This window comes from Nicotiana tabacum, chromosome 19 (assembly GCF_000715075.1).
Source record: "Nicotiana tabacum cultivar K326 chromosome 19, ASM71507v2, whole genome shotgun sequence".
NCBI classification, from domain to species: domain Eukaryota; kingdom Viridiplantae; phylum Streptophyta; class Magnoliopsida; order Solanales; family Solanaceae; genus Nicotiana; species Nicotiana tabacum.
Genome location: NC_134098.1, coordinates 135,803,929 through 135,824,693, shown reverse-complemented (window position 1 = coordinate 135,824,693; position 20,765 = coordinate 135,803,929). Strand labels below are relative to the sequence as shown.

Below are 20,765 nucleotides of genomic sequence, written 5' to 3'. Positions count from 1 at the left end.
TTAATATTATATGATTTATTATTTTTATAATATATTTGACATTTAATTTTTTCTTAACGTTAATTTTCAAGATATAGAGGTAGGATTATTAAATTTGTTAGTAATATTACTATAAATAAATCTCACGTCAATATTCTTAACCATACCTAATAAAATATTTTAAACAAAATTTATAAAATTAAATCTCACAGATTTATCAGTCAAGCTATATTCGTTAATCAAATGAAGAAAATATCCACATTTAGCACACTGACACATCAAATTAATATTTTTAAAAATAATATTAACAGATAAAAGCTTTAAAAGACTTAATATTAAGCACAAATATCTTGAATTTTTTTGAAAGTTTTACTAACTATAAAATACTATCATTTGTTAACTAAATCCGTTCTTATTATTTCAAATAAATATTAAAAATAAATATTTTTTGTCGTTTTTATGCTTCAATATATGTTCATGTTTGAATATTCTACGACAAAATTAAATGTACGAATTTATTATAAAATAATAATAAAATAATATAAAGCCATTTTAACTATAAGTAAAATACCTAGGTAAAAATATATTATATAGTATATAATATATAAGGTATTACATAATGAGAGGATTTATAATGCCAAGTTTTTAGGTGTGAGTTTTATAAAATCTGATCAAATTGACTATTGTGATAACTAGAGCATAATAAAATAATTTTTGTGTAACATAAGAAAGAAAAGTGACTTTTGGGTAATGAACACAAGGTTGAATGACTTTTATGTAACCAAAAAAAAAATGACTTTAGGGTAATGAACACAAAGCTAAATGACCATCCATAAAATTTACTCACAAAGTTCCAAAAGAAGGTACTTTAGGAGATTAGCTTATATTTTATTTGGCCAAATTATTTTAGAAAAGTATTGTTTAAGTGTTAAATTATAAAATTGTAAAAGACATGTAAAATGTAAATAATCACTTTATAATTAGAGCACTATTATTTAAGGCATAATACATGGACAACCCCTTAAAGTTGTTATGATTTTTCATTTAAACACCTAAACTAGAAATCTGACCTATAGAGTACCTTATGTTGTTGATAATGTGTCTATTGAAAACATCTTTTCATAATTCTAGCAAATCTATTTAAAAAGTTGCTGCCATGTGACCAGGAGGTCCGTAGAAACAGCCTCTGGTAGAAATATAAGGTAAGATCGCATACAATAGACCTTTGTGGTCCGACACTTCTCCGGACCTCACGCATAGCGGGAGATTAGTGCACTGGACTGCCTTTTTTATTTACTAAAAGATGTCATCGCCTCCTTACGTCTCTTTTCTTCCAAAGATTGCAACAGCTCATGAATCACATTCACAGCACTAATTTCTTGATCAATAATATCTCCACCAAATTTGGAAACTTCATTTGCACCATGTGGAATTAGATATCTTTCATACTTAATTAATGCTTGAAATGTTTCATGTGTCCTTATATAATGTGCCATCTGGTAATTAATATATTTGGACAGGGCTAAAATTTGTTGCTGAATAGATAGCTTAGCTTGCAGTCTGGTTGAATAACTAAAACTCCAGGTGATATTATCTTTTGCATAAAGATTTAACCTCCATAAATTTCCTCACTTCCAATGGACATGGAATCGAGCTGCATTAATCAGTTTCTGGAGGGCAAGACCATTTTCATCACTGGCGCAACTGGCTACCTAGCAAAGAGTACTTTCTCTATCACTTTCTCTCTACTATATATAGGTTGCACTAACAGTGCTTTTGTTATATATATATATATATATATATATATATATATATATATATATATTAATGTAGTTCTCATTGAGAAGATACTCCGCGTCCAGCCAAATGTGAAGAAGCTCTACTTGCTAATTAGAGCTCCAGATTCAATTTCAGCTAAAGAACGTTTTAACAATGAGGTACTACCAAACTACTATATATATATATATATGATCGTAGTCATCACATTAGACTACAACTCTAGTCCATGAGAATTCAAGATTATCAGAGTTCAAAGCTCGATGTGATCAGTTAAAGAATATGTTTTAAGTGCAGGTCATAAAGACGGATCTGTTCAGAATTCTAAGGGAAAAGTTGGGTGCCGACCTACCCTCCCTTATAGAAGACAGAGTTTTCCCAGTTGCTGGTGATATAGCTTGTGATAATTTGAGGATAAATTCTGAGCTGAAAGATGAGATGCGCAGAGAAATCGACTTATTTGTAAACTCAGCTGCTACAACTAGTTTTGATGAAAGGTACTAATAGAAGTAACAATCTTTTACCTTAAAAAAATAAAAGAAAAAGAATAACCTACTCCATGCTTAATTGCAGATATGATACTGCAATAAGGATCAATACACTGGGTGCCTTGAATATTCTTAAGTTTTCCAAACAGTGCTCAAACGTAAATATGCTTCTCCATATTAGCACAGGTCAGCTCCATATTATTTAACCAATTTTCCTAATCATGAATTTGGGCGTATTGACTTTAGCATAAAGACTGTTACGCGGCGCCTTCCTGAGGTTCCTTGGAAGGGCGTCGTAAGGCTAAGCAACCGATGTCAGTGCGGTTGCTATGCGCCAACTGAGGCCCTCGCCGTACGCTAGACTAGATTGTCAGTGCCGTACGGGAAAGCCAATGTCGTGAGCAATTGAGCAGCGGAAAATGAGCAACTGATGATTGTATTGATGATAATGAAAGCTATTACAAGATGAAATGCGGTGTCGGGGGGGAGAGACACCAGTACAGAGAATTGTTTGAATGCTTGAATGTTTGAATGCTTTGGTCCCCCTTAATAATGCTTAAAAAAATAAACCAAAGTTACATGAGTTGACCTAAGAAAGCTGTAGAAGCACACTGAAAATGAATGAAGTAAAACTACTCTATAATTACAATGAAAAGGACTTAGTCTTCTATGGAAGCAAGTCCGATGGCAGCAACTTTGTCTTGAGCAGCAGGGTCTGCGCGCGCATTGCTGTGGGCGCGTGCGGCACTATTTGGATCTGCCAGCGGCTGGGCGCTGGTGCTTGGCATTGGGTCTGCGCGCGGGGCACTGTCTGGGTGTGCGGTGCTGATGGCAACAGGATGATTTGTGCGCGCGGCATTGTCGGTGCGCGCGGCACTGATGGCATTGGCCGGCCGCTGGGCGCTGGCATTGATTATCGGTGGGGCGACAAAGGCGCATGCTCGCTTGTCACTTGGCGCTGCCGAGACCACGGGGCCGACCGTGGCGCTAGGCGTTGGGAGGCTTGCCGGGACGCCACGGGACGCGTCCAAGGGGTCATGGGTCGATGATGGAAAGCAGCCCATGACATTCTCCCCCACCTGAGTTGGCGACGTCCTCGGAGCCTTACCTGCAGGATGATGATGGTTGGTCAGGCTCTTGATGGCTGGGAGGTCTGTTCCCCTCGGTGCTGTGAGATGTCTTTCTGAATGATCTTCCATGCATTTCTGAAGTGGCCTGAGGCGGCTGACATGGAAGACTGGATGGATTTTCCACCAGGCTGGTGTGTTCAGCTGGTATGTGGATTTCCCGATGCGCCTTTCAATGGAAAAAGGCCCGATGTAGCTTGGCAATAGGCGAGGATCTTGGGTCCTCTTTGCAAACAAGTTCTGCCTCGGGGTTTTTACCATCACTTTGTCCCCTGCTTGATGTTGGGCAAAGTGACGGTTTTGTTCGGCATGCCTCGTTGCCCTGTCTTGGCCCCTGACAAGATAGCTCCGCACTATCTTCAAAGTTTGTTCCCATTCTGTAGAGAAACTGGCAGCTCGATGAGATGATGGTATGATTGGTGCATTCACATTATGCGGGAGTAGCGGTTGCTGTCCGGTAACAATTTCAAAAGCGCTTTTGTTTGTATGGGCGCACTTTTGTGAATTGAAACACAGCTGAGCAGCATCCAGAAGCTTCACCCAATGTATTTGTGACCCGGTAGCAAATTGGCAGAGATATTCCTCCAGCATGTCATTGAACCGGTCTGTTTGATCATGTGTTTGCTGATGATGATGGTTTGAGTTGTAACTCAATTTGGATCCGAGGCAACTGAAGAGTTGGGTCCAAAACTTGCTAGTGAAGCGTGGGTCGCAGTCACTGATGATGTTGCTGGGCATACCCCAATGTTTGACAACATGGGAGAAGAAGAGTCGAGCTGTTTCTTCTGCCGACATGTTCTGTGGGGCTGCGATGAAGGTAGCATACTTGGAAAACAGGTCTACTACCACCATGATGGTTGCATGATTTCCGACCTTGGGTAATCCTGTGATGAAATTCAGGGAAATGCTTTCCCAAGGTCTCTGTGGGACAGGTAGCGGCTCCAAGAGTCCCGCTTGTGCTGGGTGATCCGACTTGGCCTTTGGGAATGCTTGGCAAGTCTTCACACAATGAGGGGCGCCATGAGCTGTTGGACCCCGATGATGTGATGCCTGTTTGATGATGTTGAGGGCAGCCGGAACTGTGGGTTCAGGTCTGTTGGTTCCCTCCTTAAACTGCATGGCCGTGATGTTTCCAGCGGCCATCTTCTTGGATATGCACGGTATGGTGTGGGGTTTGGCCCCGTTGTCTCCCATCATTAGGAGCATGTTGGCATATGGTACTGGGATGGTGTTGGTCTGCCTGAGGAATTCCAATCCCACTATCAGTTCGAAGTCATCGATGATAGCTATGCGTAGGTCGAATATTCCCTTGTATAGGCCAAGCTGGATTGGCGCTTCTTTGGCTATTCCACTCACTTGCTGAGATGGAGAGTTGATAGCCTTGACACGACCCTTGCATTTTTGCAATGCTAGACCGAGGCGTTGCACCTGAGTTGAGGCCAGGTAGTTGTGGCTAGCACCCGTGTCTATCAATGCCCGAATAGGTCTGCCGTTTACTTTCATGTCAACGAACATTAAGGTCCTCTTTTGTGATGTGGGAGGCCTCTCGTTCGCCTTTCCTTTCCCTTTCTTGTCGATTGGGAATGCTTTCTTCTTGGGGTTGCCAGTACTGGTTCCCGCCAAGGTATCATGAATGGAGCCGACAAATGCGTTGAAGGCACCTACTTGATCGGCGCCGTCTGAGTCGTCGGTATCTGTCCCGTCATCGTCAACAGTTTGTTGAGCATTGACTTGTGTATTGGGTCATTGATTGTTCCAATGTTCCCCGCCGCAATGACGGCATTCTGATGGGGGCTTTCTCCCCTGATGGTTGTTGACTGATGCAGTAATGTTACTGCTTGAGGAAGGAGTCTTGGATTTGGATGCACCTCGATCTCCTCCGTTTCTGTTGGGACCACCGTTGCTAGGTTGGCTCCCATTGTATCCCCCTCGGACAGGCGGCTGGGGCCTATCCTTCTGAGTTTCCAACTGATAATCCCCAAGGCACTCTGCAGCTTGAATGGCCTTGGGCAGGGTATCTACCCGTTGTCTTTGCAGTTCCATACGAGCATGAGGTTTCAAACCTTCTATGAACGCGAACAGTTTGTCTTTGTCCCCCATATCCCGTATGTTTAGCATGAGTGCGGAGAATTCACGCATGTAGTCCCGCACCGACCTGGTGTGGCGGAGTTCACGCAACTTTCTTCGTGCATTGTATTCCACATTTTCGGGGAAGAACTGCAGGCGTATGGCGGCCTTCAGTTCTGCCCATGTCTGGAGAGTATCTTCACCGACCCTGATGGCTTCGTATTTGACTCGCCACCAGAGTTTTGCATCGCCTTGAAGATACATGGCAGCAGTTGCTACCTTTTTGGATTCTTCCAAATGTCCAACAGCATCGAAGTATTGTTCGATGTCGAAGATGAAGTTTTCCACTTCTTTAGCATCCCGGGCTCCGTTGTATGGCTTGGGCTCAGGAATTTTCAGCTTTTGTGGCATGGGGGCAATGTTCATGGCACCCCTGATGTGGTTTTCGCCTCCTTTGAGCAGGCTTTGAAGGGCAGCATTGACAACATTGAGCTGGCCTGTCAAGTTGTCTATGGTTTGCTGCATGACTGTCAGTCTGTCTGCCTCTAGTTCCCGATGGGCTAAATCCTCGGCACGCTCCTGTTGGAGGTCCTCGAATTGGCCATGAATTTTGGTTGCCTCGACGGCAGCCGTTTGCCGGTCTTCCTCAGAGTCTTGACTAATGTTTGCTATGTCATTTTCGGCCTGCCGCATTCTGCGGTCCAGGTCGTCCAACCTTTGCACTAGGCTGGTTTTTAGATCAGGCAACGTATCCACGATGGGCCGTAATGCGTCAACCGTCTCTTCTAGGGTCGTGATGCGATCCCCGTGATTCACCATGGTCAGAAATGGTGATGATGATGCCAATGAGTTCCCTCGTCCGATGTCGAGCCTAGGCTCTGATACCAACTGTTACGCGGCGCCTTCCTGAGGTTCCTTGGAAGGGCGTCGTAAGGCTAAGCAACCGATGTCAGTGCGGTTGCTATGCGCCAACTGAGGCCCTCGCCGTACGCTAAACTAGATTGTCAGTGCCGTACGGGAAAGCCAATGTCGTGAGCAATTGAGCAGCGGAAAATGAGTAACTGATGATTGTATCGATGATGATGAAAGCTATTACAAGATGAAATGCGGTGTCGGGGGGGAGACACCAGTACAGAGAATTGTTTGAATGCTTGAATGTTTGAATGCTTTGGTCCCCCTTAATAATGCTTAAAAAAATAAACCAAAGTTACATGAGTTGACCTAAGAAAGCTGTAGAAGCACACTGAAAATGAATGAAGTAAAACTACTCTATAATTACAATGAAAAGGACTTAGTCTTCTATGGAAGCAAGTCCGATGGCAGCAACTTTGTCTTGAGCAGCAGGGTCTGCGCGCGCATTGCTGTGGGCGCGCGCGGCACTATTTGGATCTGCCAGCGGCTGGGCGCTGGTGCTTGGCATTGGGTCTGCGCGCGGGGCACTGTCTGGGTGTGCGGTGCTGATGGCAACAGGATGATTTGTGCGCGCGGCATTGTCGGTGCGCGCGGCACTGATGGCATTGGCCAGCCGCTGGGCGCTGGCATTGATTATCGGTGGGGCGACAGAGGCGCATGCTCGCTTGTCACTTGGCGCTGCCGAGACCACGGGGCCGACCATGACGCTAGGCATTGGGAGGCTTGCCGGGACGCCACGGGGCGCGTCCAAGGGGTCATGGGTCGATGATGGAAAGCAGCCCATGACAAGACTCATGATTCTTTAATCCAGCCTATGTTTGTGGGGTAAAGGAAGGATTGATACAAGAGAAGTCATTACACTATGGTGAGACGCTTAATGGAGGATCTCACTTAGACATAGACGCAGAGCATAAGTTGGTAGAGGAGAAACTAAAGGACCTTCAAGCTAGGAATGCCACTGAAAAATAAGTAACTTTAGCTATGAGAGTTCTAGGTATTGAGAGGTAATTAAACGTTGTTTCATAAAATCAGTCTCACTTTTCTTTTGACGATTTATCCCACCTTTCACGAGAACTATGATTGTTCAGGGCAAAGATGCATGGATGGCCAAACCCATACACCTTCACAAAAGCAATGGGAGAGATGCTTTTAGGACACTTAAAGGAGGACCTCCAACTCATAATCCTAAGGCCAACAGTTATATTAAGCACCTACAAGGAACCATTCCCAGGATGGATTGAAGGAATGAGGTATAATATATACATATATGCACACACACATCCCCATTTATGCAAAGAAGAATAAGTCTTAGCGAAGCGAATCTGATTCTTCCTTCCCACAGAACCACGGACACCTTCATTGTTGGCTATGGTAAAGGAAAACAGACTATTACGATGGGAGATAAAGAATCGATAATAGATATGGTATGTGTACATGTACTGTGTATACCTTATGTTATATTGAAATGCCCAACTGAGCTGGTCTTAATTAGCTCATCTACACTTGGGGTTCCCAAGTATTTAACTTCCTTAATGTTATCTTGCCTAGATTCCAGCTGATATGGTAGTGAACTCAATCATCGCGGCTATGGTAGCCCATAGAAACCGTTCTTCCCATACAACTGTTTACCATATTAGCTCCTCTAGGAGTAATCAACTAAATATGGGTGATATTGTACAAGTTTTCGTTGATCACTTCAAGAAGAATCCGTGGATTGATGAAAGAGGGAAGCCGGTCAAAGTGAAGAAATTTCATTTACTGGATAGCATGGCTAGCCTTCACAAATACATAGCAATCCACTACAAGTCATTATTAATGGTTAGTTTTCATAATAATATCTTCTTACAAAAAACTCTGAAACTTAGGCAAGAGAGATACGTACAAAAAAGAATATAGAGGTATTTATATACATGAATATTGGCATGCACTTCAGCATTAATAGTCTACCACTGGTTAAGTTTATATTTTAACATGTTTCAGATAATAAAGTTGGCAAACTTGATACTTTGCCAATATTTTAAAACCTTGCATTCAAACTTAGAAAGAAAGATCAATCGTGCCATTCGACTAGCTGAACTCTACAAGCCCTACCTGTTCTTCAAAGGAATGTGAGTATTTTTTATATTAACACATCCAAATAGTTAACAGTTTTTAAGTATTTATTAATAATCAAACTTAGTGCTTAATTGATATTCTAATACCAAATTACCGCTGTTGTTTTATCAGTTTCAATGATTCCAATGTTGAAATGTTGCAAATGATAACAAGAGAAAGTAATGCAGATGATACGTTTAATTTTGATCCAACAACTATTCAGTGGGAACAATACTTCAAGGAAATTCATATTCCCGGATTAGTGAAGTACATTTTCTAAGAAGGAAGAATTACGCGAATAAAGAAGGCTAGTATGCCACTCTGCTTAAAGCTGTGTTGCTGCTTAAATTCCATTTTGTAGTTTTTTAAGTAACTACGTTAGTTCCAGAAACAGTATTGATTCTAAATAAAGGAGGCTAATATGCTACTTTGCTTACCGTAGAAATCTGTGTTTGCGCTGCTTAAATTCCATCAAGAAAATATTGGCATTATTATATGTAAAGAAATTGAAGGACTATTTTTGCTATTTCACAAAAATGATTGATAACTATTGCCACCAGCAAACTGAACTCAAAGATTGTGTTTTTTCTTGTACATATATATGTATCCACAATAAAAATTAAACAGTACCATATATCAATGGCACCCGTGGCAGAGCAAGGTAGCGGAAGGGGTTTCAGCTCCCTTCGCCAAAAATTACACAGTATATATAAGGTTAATTTTCTTTTCATGTATATATATTAAGTGTTGAATCCTCTTAAATTCTTTTTATATTTATTTTTTTTGAATTCCCTTCCGCAATAAACAGACGAGTATCATCAACGGCAGTGATAGTAACACCCACCTGCGCATGTTAGCTCTGTCACACATCATTCGCTTTACTTCTCTTTCAGAATTAACGCCAGTTCAGTGGCTTAAGGTCTCGAGCAGCTTCACAATATGTATTATGACCCGTGGGTGTGGTCGAGTTTGATTTACTAAAGATTCGGAATTAAATTAAAAGAACAATCCTTATTTAGAAGCTAAAATGGAAAGAGTTGACCGGAGAGTTGACTTTTGAGTAAACGACTCCGGAATAGAATTTTGATGATGTCAATAGCTCCGTATGGTGATTATGGACTTAGAGGCGTTTTCAAAAAATTATTTGGTGGTCTGTAGAGGAATTATGCTTGAAATGGCGAAAGATGAATTTTTGGGAAGTTTGACCGATGGTTGACTTTGTGATATCGGGATCGGAATCCAGTTCTGAAAATTTTTATAGCTCCGTTATGTCATTTATGACTTGTGTGCAAAATTTGAGGTCAATCGAAATTGATTTGATACGTTTCGGCGCAAAATATAGAAGTTGGAAGATTTGAAAACTCATAATTCGATTTGATGTGCGATTCATAATTTCGGCGTTGTTTGGCGTGGTTTAAAGCCTCAACTAAGTTCGTATTGTATTTTAGGACATGTTGGTATATTTGGTTAAGGTCCTGAGGGTTTCGGGTGGATTTCGGAAGGTAAACGGAATGGATATCGGACAAAGAGGGTTGTTGGAAATTTCTGTTGTAGAGCTGTTCGCCAGAAATTTCTGGTGTGTGGAGCCAACTTAGAAAACTTATATCTCGCAATTCATAAGGAATCAGAAAATTATCAAAACATGAAAGTTGTAGTCTTTTGATTCTAGTTTCCAGAAAGTTAAATCATTCATCATTTGGACATTTGTACATAAAGTTATGATCGATTGAATGAAGGCTGGTACAAGCAAATTTTTGTGTGGACTTTTAGTGACGGAAAATAGACTTTTAGTGACGGAAAATGAACTTTTAGTGACGGATGGACAGAAACTTAAGGACCAAAAATGGTCATTTCCTTCATTTCGTTTTGGATTTTTGGAGCATGGTTCTTGGGGGATTTTTACGGGAAAATATTAGGGTAAGTGTTCCTTATCCTATATTGATTATATTTCATGATTTCATACTCATTTACATCATGAATCCGTGAATTTATGAAAAAAAAATCAAATTCTCTCTACTATATATAGGTTGCACTAACAGTGCTTTTGTTATATATATATATATATATATATATATATATATATATATATATATTAATGTAGTTCTCATTGAGAAGATACTCCGCGTCCAGCCAAATGTGAAGAAGCTCTACTTGCTAATTAGAGCTCCAGATTCAATTTCAGCTAAAGAACGTTTTAACAATGAGGTACTACCAAACTACTAAACTACTATATATATATATATATGATCGTAGTCATCACATTAGACTACAACTCTAGTCCATGAGAATTCAAGATTATCAGAGTTCAAAGCTCGATGTGATCAGTTAAAGAATATGTTTTAAGTGCAGGTCATAAAGACGGATCTGTTCAGAATTCTAAGGGAAAAGTTGGGTGCCGACCTACCCTCCCTTATAGAAGACAGAGTTTTCCCAGTTGCTGGTGATATAGCTTGTGATAATTTGAGGATAAATTCTGAGCTGAAAGATGAGATGCGCAGAGAAATCGACTTATTTGTAAACTCAGCTGCTACAACTAGTTTTGATGAAAGGTACTAATAGAAGTAACAATCTTTTACCTTAAAAAAATAAAAGAAAAAGAATAACCTACTCCATGCTTAATTGCAGATATGATACTGCAATAAGGATCAATACACTGGGTGCCTTGAATATTCTTAAGTTTTCCAAACAGTGCTCAAACGTAAATATGCTTCTCCATATTAGCACAGGTCAGCTCCATATTATTTAACCAATTTTACTAATCATGAATTTGGGCGTATTGACTTTAGCATAAAGACTGTTACGCGGCGCCTTCCTGAGGTTCCTTGGAAGGGCGTCGTAAGGCTAAGCAACCGATGTCAGTGTGGTTGCTATGCGCCAACTGAGGCCCTCGCCGTACGCTAGACTAGATTGTCAGTGCCGTACGGGAAAGCCAATGTCGTGAGCAATTGAGCAGCGGAAAATGAGCAACTGATGATTGTATTGATGATGATGAAAGTTATTACAAGATGAAATGCGGTGTCGGGGGGGAGAGACACCAGTACAGAGAATTATTTGAATGCTTGAATGTTTGAATGCTTTGGTCCCCCTTAATAATGCTTAAAAAAAATAAACCAAAGTTACATGAGTTGACCTAAGAAAGCTGTAGAAGCACACTGAAAATGAATGAAGTAAAACTACTCTATAATTACAATGAAAAGGACTTAATCTTCTATGGAAGCAAGTCCGATGGCAGCAACTTTGTCTTGAGCAGCAGGGTCTGCGCGCGCATTGCTGTGGGCGCGTGCGGCACTATTTGGATCTGCCAGCGGCTGGGCGCTGGTGCTTGGCATTGGGTCTGCGTGCGGGGCACTGTCTGGGTGTGCGGTGCTGATGGCAACAGGATGATTTGTGCGCGCGGCATTGTCGGTGCGCGCGGCACTGATGGCATTGGCCAGCCGCTGGGCGCTGGCATTGATTATCGGTGGGGCGACAGAGGCGCATGCTCGCTTGTCACTTGGCGCTGCCGAGACCACGGGGCCGACCGTGGCGCTAGGCGTTGGGAGGCTTGCCGGGACGCCACGGGATGCGTCCAAGGGGTCATGGGTCGATGATGGAAAGCAGCCCATGACATTCTCCCCCACCTGAGTTGGCGACGTCCTCGGAGCCTTACCTGCAGGATGATGATGGTTGGTCAGGCTCTTGATGGCTGGGAGGTCTGTTCCCCTCGGTGCTGTGAGATGTCTTTCTGAATGATCTTCCATGCATTTCTGAAGTGGCCTGAGGCGGCTGACATGGAAGACTGGATGGATTTTCCACCAGGCTGGTGTGTTCAGCTGGTATGTGGATTTCCCGATGCGCCTTTCAATGGAAAAAGGCCCGATGTAGCTTGGCAATAGGCGAGGATCTTGGGTCCTCTTTGCAAACAAGTTCCGCCTCGGGGTTTTTACCATCACTTTGTCCCCTGCTTGATGTTGGGCAAAGTGACGGTTTTGTTCGGCATACCTCGTTGCCCTGTCTTGGGCCCTGACAAGATAGCTCCGCACTATCTTCAAAGTTTGTTCCCATTCTGTAGAGAAACTGGCAGCTCGATGAGATGATGGTATGGTTGGTGCATTCACATTATGTGGGAGTAGCGGTTGCTGTCCGGTAACAATTTCAAAAGCGCTTTTGTTTGTATGGGCGCACTTTTGTGAATTGAAACACAGCTGAGCAGCATCCAGAAGCTTCACCCAATGTGTTTGTGACCCGGTAGCAAATTGGCGGAGATATTCCTCCAGCATGTCATTGAACCGGTCTGTTTGATCATGTGTTTGCTGATGATGATAGTTTGAGTTGTAACTCAATTTGGATCCGAGGCAACTGAAGAGTTGGGTCCAAAACTTGCTAGTGAAGCGTGGGTCGCAGTCACTGATGATGTTGCTGGGCATACCCCAATGTTTGACAATATGGGAGAAGAAGAGTCGAGCTGTTTCTTCTGCCGACATGTTCTGTGGGGCTGCGATGAAGGTAGCATACTTGGAAAATAGGTCTACTACCACCATGATGGTTGCATGATTTCCGACCTTGGGTAATCCTGTGATGAAATTCAGGGAAATGCTTTCCCAAGGTCTCTGTGGGACAGGTAGCGGCTCCAAGAGTCCCGCTTGTGCTGGGTGATCCGACTTGGCCTTTGGGAATGCTTGGCAAGTCTTCACACAATGAGGGGCGCCATGAGCTGTTGGACCCCGATGATGTGATGCCTGTTTGATGATGTTGAGGGCAGCCGGAACTGTGGGTTCAGGTCTGTTGGTTCCCTCCTTAAACTGCATGGCCGTGATGTTTCCAGCGGCCATCTTCTTGGATATGCACGGTATGGTGTGGGGTTTGGCCCCGTTGTCTCCCATCATTAGGAGCATGTTGGCATATGGTACTGGGATGGTGTTGGTCTGCCTGAGAAATTCCAATCCCACTATCAGTTCGAAGTCATCGATGATAGCTATGCGTAGGTCGAATATTCCCTTGTATGGGCCAAGCTGGATTGGCGCTTCTTTGGCTATTCCACTCACTTGCTGAGATGGAGAGTTGATAGCCTTGACACGACCCTTGCATTTTTGCAATGCTAGACCGAGGCGTTGCACCTGAGTTGAGGCCAGGTAGTTGTGGCTAGCACCCGTGTCTATCAATGCCCGAATAGGTCTGCCGTTTACTTTCATGTCAACGAACATTAAGGTCCTCTTTTGTGATGTGGGAGGCCTCTCGTTCGCCTTTCCTTTCCCTTTCTTGTCGATTGGGAATGCTTTCTTCTTGGGGTTGCCAGTACTGGTTCCCGCCAAGGTATCATGAATGGAGCCGACAAATGCGTTGAAGGCACCTACTTGATCGGCGCCGTCTGAGTCGTCGGTATCTGTCCCGTCATCGTCAACAGTTTGTTGAGCATTGACTTGTGTATTGGGTCATTGATTGTTCCAATGTTCCCCGCCGCAATGACGGCATTCTGATGGGGGCTTTCTCCCCTGATGGTTGTTGACTGATGCAGTAGTGTTACTGCTTGAGGAAGGAGTCTTGGATTTGGATGCACCTCGATCTCCTCCATTTCTGTTGGGACCACCGTTGCTAGGTTGGCTCCCATTGTATCCCCCTCGGATAGGCGGCTGGGGCCTATCCTTCTGAGTTTCCAACTGATAATCCCCAAGGCACTCTGCAGCTTGAATGGCCTTGGGCAGGGTATCTACCCGTTGTCTTTGCAGTTCCATACGAGCATGAGGTTTCAAACCTTCTATGAACGCGAACAGTTTGTCTTTGTCCCCCATATCCCGTATGTTTAGCATGAGTGCGGAGAATTCACGCATGTAGTCCCGCACCGACCTGGTGTGGCGGAGTTCACGCAACTTTCTTCGTGCATTGTATTCCACATTTTCGGGGAAGAACTGCAGGCGTATGGCGGCCTTCAGTTCTGTCCATGTCTGGAGAGTATCTTCACCGGCCCTGATGGCTTCGTATTTGACTCGCCACCAGAGTTTTGCATCGCCTTGAAGATACATGGCAGCAGTTGCTACCTTTTTGGATTCTTCCAAATGTCCAACAGCATCGAAGTATTGTTCGATGTCGAAGATGAAGTTTTCCACTTCTTTAGCATCCCGGGCTCCGTTGTATGGCTTGGGCTCAGGAATTTTCAGCTTTTGTGGCATGGGGGCAATGTTCATGGCACCCCTGATGTGGTTTTCGCCTCCTTTGAGCAGGCTTTGAAGGGCAGCATTGACAACATTGAGCTGGCCTGTCAAGTTGTCTATGGTTTGCTGCATGACTGTCAGTCTGTCTGCCTCTAGTTCCCGATGGGCTAAATCCTCGGCACGCTCCTGTTGGAGGTCCTCGAATTGGCCATGAATTTTGGTTGCCTCGACGGCAGCCGTTTGCCGGTCTTCCTCAGAGTCTTGACTGATGTTTGCTATGTCATTTTCGGCCTGCCGCATTCTGCGGTCCAGGTCGTCCAACCTTTGCACTAGGCTGGTTTTTAGATCAGGCAACGTATCCACGATGGGCCGTAATGCGTCAACCGTCTCTTCTAGGGTCGTGATGCGATCCCCGTGATTCACCTTGGTCAGAAATGGTGATGATGATGCCAATGAGTTCCCTCGTCCGATGTCGAGCCTAGGCTCTGATACCAACTGTTACGGGTGCCTTCCTGAGGTTCCTTGGAAGGGCGTCGTAAGGCTAAGCAACCGATGTCAGTGCGGTTGCTATGCGCCAACTGAGGCCCTCGCCGTACGCTAGACTAGATTGTCAGTGCCGTACGGGAAAGCCAATGTCATGAGCAATTGAGCAGCGGAAAATGAGCAACTGATGATTGTATTGATGATGATGAAAGCTATTACAAGATGAAATGCGGTGTCGGGGGGGAGAGACACCAGTACAGAGAATTGTTTGAATGCTTGAATGTTTGAATGCTTTGGTCCCCCTTAATAATGCTTAAAAAAATAAACCAAAGTTACATGAGTTGACCTAAGAAAGCTGTAGAAGCACACTGAAAATGAATGAAGTAAAACTACTCTATAATTACAATGAAAAGGACTTAGTCTTCTATGGAAGCAAGTCCGATGGCAGCAACTTTGTCTTGAGCAGCAGGGTCTGCGCGCGCATTACTGTGGGCGCGTGCGGCACTATTTGGATCTGCCAGCGGCTGGGCGCTGGTGCTTGGCATTGGGTCTGCACGCGGGGCACTGTCTGGGTGTGCGGTGCTGATGGCAACATGATGATTTGTGCGCGCGGCATTGTCGGTGCGCGCGGCACTGATGGCATTGGCCAGCCGCTGGGCGCTGGCATTGATTATCGGTGGGGCGACAGAGGCGCATGCTCGCTTGTCACTTGGCGCTGCCGAGACCACGGGGCCGACCGTGGCGCTAGGCATTGGGAGGCTTGCCGGGACGTCACGGGGCGCGTCCAAGGGGTCATGGGTCGATGATGGAAAGCAGCCCATGACAAGACTCATGATTCTTTAATCCAGCCTATGTTTGTGGGGTAAAGGAAGGATTGATACAAGAGAAGCCATTGCACTATGGTGAGACGCTTAATGGAGGATCTCACTTAGACATAGACGCAGAGCATAAGTTGGTAGAGGAGAAACTAAAGGACCTTCAAGCTAGGAATGCCACTGAAAAATAAGTAACTTTAGCTATGAGAGTTCTAGGTATTGAGAGGTAATTAAACGTTGTTTCATAAAATCAGTCTCACTTTTCTTTTGAAGATTTATCCCACCTTTCACGAGAACTATGATTGTTCAGGGCAAAGATGCATGGATGGCCAAACCCATACACCTTCACAAAAGCAATGGGAGAGATGCTTTTAGGACACTTAAAGGAGGACCTCCAACTCATAATCCTAAGGCCAACAGTTATATTAAGCACCTACAAGGAACCATTCCCAGGATGGATTGAAGGAATGAGGTATAATATATACATATATGCACACACACATCCCCATTTATGCAAAGAAGAATAAGTCTTAGCGAAGCGAATCTGATTCTTCCTTCCCACAGAACCACGGACACCTTCATTGTTGGCTATGGTAAAGGAAAACAGACTATTACGATGGGAGATAAAGAATCGATAATAGATATGGTATGTGTACATGTACTGTGTATACCTTATGTTATATTGAAATGCCCAACTGAGCTGGTCTTAATTAGCTCATCTACACTTGGGGTTCCCAAGTATTTAACTTCCTTAATGTTATCTTGCCTAGATTCCAGCTGATATGGTAGTGAACTCAATCATCGCGGCTATGGTAGCCCATAGAAACCGTTCTTCCCATACAACTGTTTACCATATTAGCTCCTCTAGGAGTAATCAACTAAATATGGGTGATATTGTACAAGTTTTCGTTGATCACTTCAAGAAGAATCCGTGGATTGATGAAAGAGGGAAGCCGGTCAAAGTGAAGAAATTTCATTTACTGGATAGCATGGCTAGCCTTCACAAATACATAGCAATCCACTACAAGTCATTATTAATGGTTAGTTTTCATAATAATATCTTCTTACAAAAAACTCTGAAACTTAGGCAAGAGAGATACGTACAAAAAAGAATATAGAGGTGTGTTTATATACATGAATATTGGCATGCACTTCAGCATTAATAGTCTACCACTGGTTAAGTTTATATTTTAACATGTTTCAGATATTAAAGTTGGCAAACTTGATACTTTGCCAATATTTTAAAACCTTGCATTCAAACTTAGAAAGAAAGATCAATCGTGCCATTCGACTAGCTGAACTCTACAAGCCCTACCTGTTCTTCAAAGGAGTGTGAGTATTTTTTATATTAACACATCCAAATAGTTAACAGTTTTTAAGTATTTATTAATAATCAAACTTAGTGCTTAATTGATATTCTAATACCAAATTACCGCTGTTGTTTTATCAGTTTCAATGATTCCAATGTTGAAATGTTGCAAATGATAACAAGAGAAAGTAATGCAGATGATACGTTTAATTTTGATCCAACAACTATTCAGTGGGAACAATACTTCAAGGAAATTCATATTCCCGGATTAGTGAAGTACATTTTCTAAGAAGGAAGAATTACGCGAATAAAGAAGGCTAGTATGCCACTCTGCTTAAAGCTGTGTTGCTGCTTAAATTCCATTTTGTAGTTTTTTAAGTAACTACGTTAGTTCCAGAAACAGTATTGATTCTAAATAAAGGAGGCTAATATGCTAGCTATTTTGCTTACCGTATAAAGCTGTGTTTGCGCTGCTTAAATTCCATTATGTAGTTTTGTAAGTGACTACGTCAGTTCAAGAATATATTGTCATTATTAAATGTAAAGAAATTGAAGGATGTTATAAAATAAAATCAATGTATCAAATAAAGTAACAAGAATAGAAATTATATAAGGGATGAGAGAACTTTTTTCTTTCTTTCTCTTATGTGTGCAATTTTTCCATCAGAATACAAGGCTATTTATAAGCCTAAAGAGTGATCTTGCATTCCATCAGAATACAAGGCTATTTATAAGCCTAAAAAGTCTCCATAGCAACATGGGCATCCACTATCTTAAATTATTCACAACACTCCCCCTTGGATGTCCATGTAAAATAAATATGCTTTACTAAGATTTTACTTGAAAATAGTACATAGTTATATGTAATACGCATTACTTGCTGCCTCGTTAAAAACCTTACCAAGAAAAGCCAGTGGGACAAAACCTTGGTTAAGGAAACAAGAGTGCAGCGCGTAGTTACTCCCCCTGAAGAAAACATCACTTAATATCTCAAAGACGACGCATTCCAATCTTGTATATCAGCTTTTCAAATGTTGAGGTTGGAAATGCCTTAGTGAACATATCAGCCAAATTATCATTTGAACGAACTTGTTGAACATTGATATCACCATTCTTTTGAAGATTAGGTGTGAAAAATAACTATGGTGAAATGTGCTTTGTCCTATCTCCTTTTGTGAATCCTCCCTTGAATTGGGCTATGCATGTTGCATTGTCTTCATACAAAATTGTGGGTAGTTTGTTACACGTCAAACTACATTTGTCTCTAATAAGATGTATTATAGACCTCAATCATACACATTCTCGACTTGCTTCATGAATAGCAATTATCTCAGCATGATTATGTCACGACCCAAATTTCCCATCCGTATGATATCGTGACGGCACCTAGTCTCTACAACTAGGTAAGCCTAATATTTGCGGAATAATGAAATGAAAATATAATTTTAACAACTAACTATTTAAAAATACACAGCAATCCCAAAACTCGAAACATCGTGAATCACAAACTACAGAAGACAAATCTAGTGTCTCTATACATTAGAGTCTATCAAGGTCTGCGGATGCGACAGATATGCCTTGAAGTCTCCAAAGCTGTCCCGGCTCACTGATAGTGCGGCTGATAAGGAGAACTTGGATCTGCACACAAAAAACATGTGCAGAAGAGAAGCATGAGTACACCATAATTGGTACCCAGTAAGTGCCAAGCCTAACCTCGGTCAAGTAGTTACGAGGTCAGGTCAGGACCCTACTGGTATAATTAATAATAAGGCAAGGCAAAAATGAAATATCGTAGTAAAATAAAGACTGAATTTTAACAAAAAAGAATTCATAGAAGGTAACAACTCAGTACACATAATACAACAGGGGATCTCTCGAGATACCGTCTCGTAGTCCCAAACGTAAATGTGCAGGGGGATCTCCCGAAATACCGTTCCGTAGTCCCAAAGTAAATATGCAAGACAGAGGGGATCTCCCAGAATACCGTTCCGTAGTCCCAAAGTAACTATACAGTACATGGGGATCTCCCGGAATACCGTTCCGTAGTCCCAAAGTAAATATGCAGTACAAGGGGATCTCCCGGAATACCGTTCCGTAGTCCCAAAGTAAAAATACAGTACAAGGGGATCTCCCCGGATTACCGTTCCGTAGTTCCAAAGTAAATATGCTGCGAAACAATAGAATTCAATAGTTACGACACGAAATCCTATAGTTCAACCTAAGTACCCGTTAAGGAAAGACAGGTAAATTCACTAAACATGCTGCACGTAGTTCAAGTAAATAGTTAAGGCAAGTAGGTATGTTATTCTAATCTAGCAGGATACTACACATGCTGATGAAACTCAAATAAGAAAGAAATCAGGTTATTACTTAGTAGAAAAATCAGGTTTTTACACAATTAGCCCGTGTACGTACTCTGCACCTCACGTACACGACGCTCATACATCAAATCAGTACAAATCCTACGGGGAGTTCCCCCTCCCCCCCAATAAGGTTAGGCAAGCCACTTACCTCGAACCAAGCTCAATCAATCGGTAAGAATGTCTTTCCCACGAATATCCGGTTCTGAATGGCCCAAATCTAACCAAAAGTAATTACATATCATAAATACAACCATAATAGACCCATCTAATTAATGAAATCAATATTTTACAAAACTTCTAAAATTTGCCCCAAAAAGTCGACCCGGGCCTACGTCTCGGTATCAGATAAAAGTCACAAAATCCAAAAAGCCATTCACTCACGAGTCTAACCATATCAAATTTACTAAAATCCGACACCAAATGGTCCTTCAAATCTACAAATCAAACTTTTCAAATCCATAGCCTCAAACTCCCAAATTTCATCTTAAATACACACTAACTAGGTGAAAAAATAAATGGGGAAGCAATATTATTGATCAAAAATAAACACAAGGGACTTACCTCAAGAAATGCCTCGAAAATGCTCTCAAATATCGCCCTAAACCGAGTTTGCAAAGTCCAAAATGACAAAAATCACGAAGCCATTTGGTTTTAAACACTTCCCAGGCATTTCCGCTCATGCGGAGCCTGGGCTCGCACCTGCGCGCCCGCTGGTGTTAAAAATGTGGGCGCACCTGCGAAAACGACTAACCTTGGCTGCCTCCGCTTCTGCGACCACTGGTCCGCATCTGCGCTATCGCAGGTGCGGAGAAACCATCGCACCTACGACCTCTGCTTATCTCCATCCATTCCGCACATGCGCTCAACCTACCACACATGTGGCCTCGCATCTGCGGCTAATACCCTCGTAGGTGCGATCATACCAGCAAAAGACCAAACTTCAGAAATTTCTCAACTTCCATTCCAAGTCGGTTAACCACCCGAAACTCACCCGAGGCCCCCGGGACCTCAACCAAACATACCAACCAATCCTAAAATACCATACGAACTTAGTTGAGCCCTCAAACCACACCAAACAACGCTAAAATCACAAATCATCCTCTGATTCAAACTTAAAGAACTTGAAACTTCAAAATTCGACAACCGGTACCGAAACCAACCAAACCGCGTCCGATTGATCCCAAATTTTGCACACAAGTCATATTCAATATTACGGACCTACTC

The 20,765-nt window shown here is 42.6% G+C and overlaps 1 protein-coding gene and 1 pseudogene across 1 annotated transcript; both read left to right on the top strand.

The window, feature by feature from the left end:
• Positions 1–639: 639 nt before the first annotated feature.
• Positions 640–17,636, top strand: LOC107826417 (fatty acyl-CoA reductase 3-like; annotated as a pseudogene).
• Positions 6,632–9,018, top strand: LOC107819278 (fatty acyl-CoA reductase 3-like). The gene is made up of 6 exons (XM_075238676.1): positions 6,632–7,353; positions 7,438–7,599; positions 7,692–7,773; positions 7,898–8,167; positions 8,330–8,457; positions 8,576–9,018. Exons 1-6 carry the CDS (start codon positions 7,331–7,333, stop codon positions 8,721–8,723), a joined length of 813 nt encoding a protein of 270 aa, XP_075094777.1. The 5' UTR covers positions 6,632–7,330; the 3' UTR covers positions 8,724–9,018.
• Positions 17,637–20,765: the final 3,129 nt, after the last annotated feature.

Coding starts and splice junctions, on each gene's coding strand:
- LOC107819278 (XM_075238676.1), top strand. CDS start 7,331: ATGAGAGTTCTAGGTATTGAGAG. Junction 7,354..7,437: donor AGAGTTCTAGGTATTGAGAG/GTAATTAAACGT, acceptor ATGATTGTTCAG/GGCAAAGATGCATGGATGGC. Junction 8,458..8,575: donor TACCTGTTCTTCAAAGGAAT/GTGAGTATTTTT, acceptor TTGTTTTATCAG/TTTCAATGATTCCAATGTTG.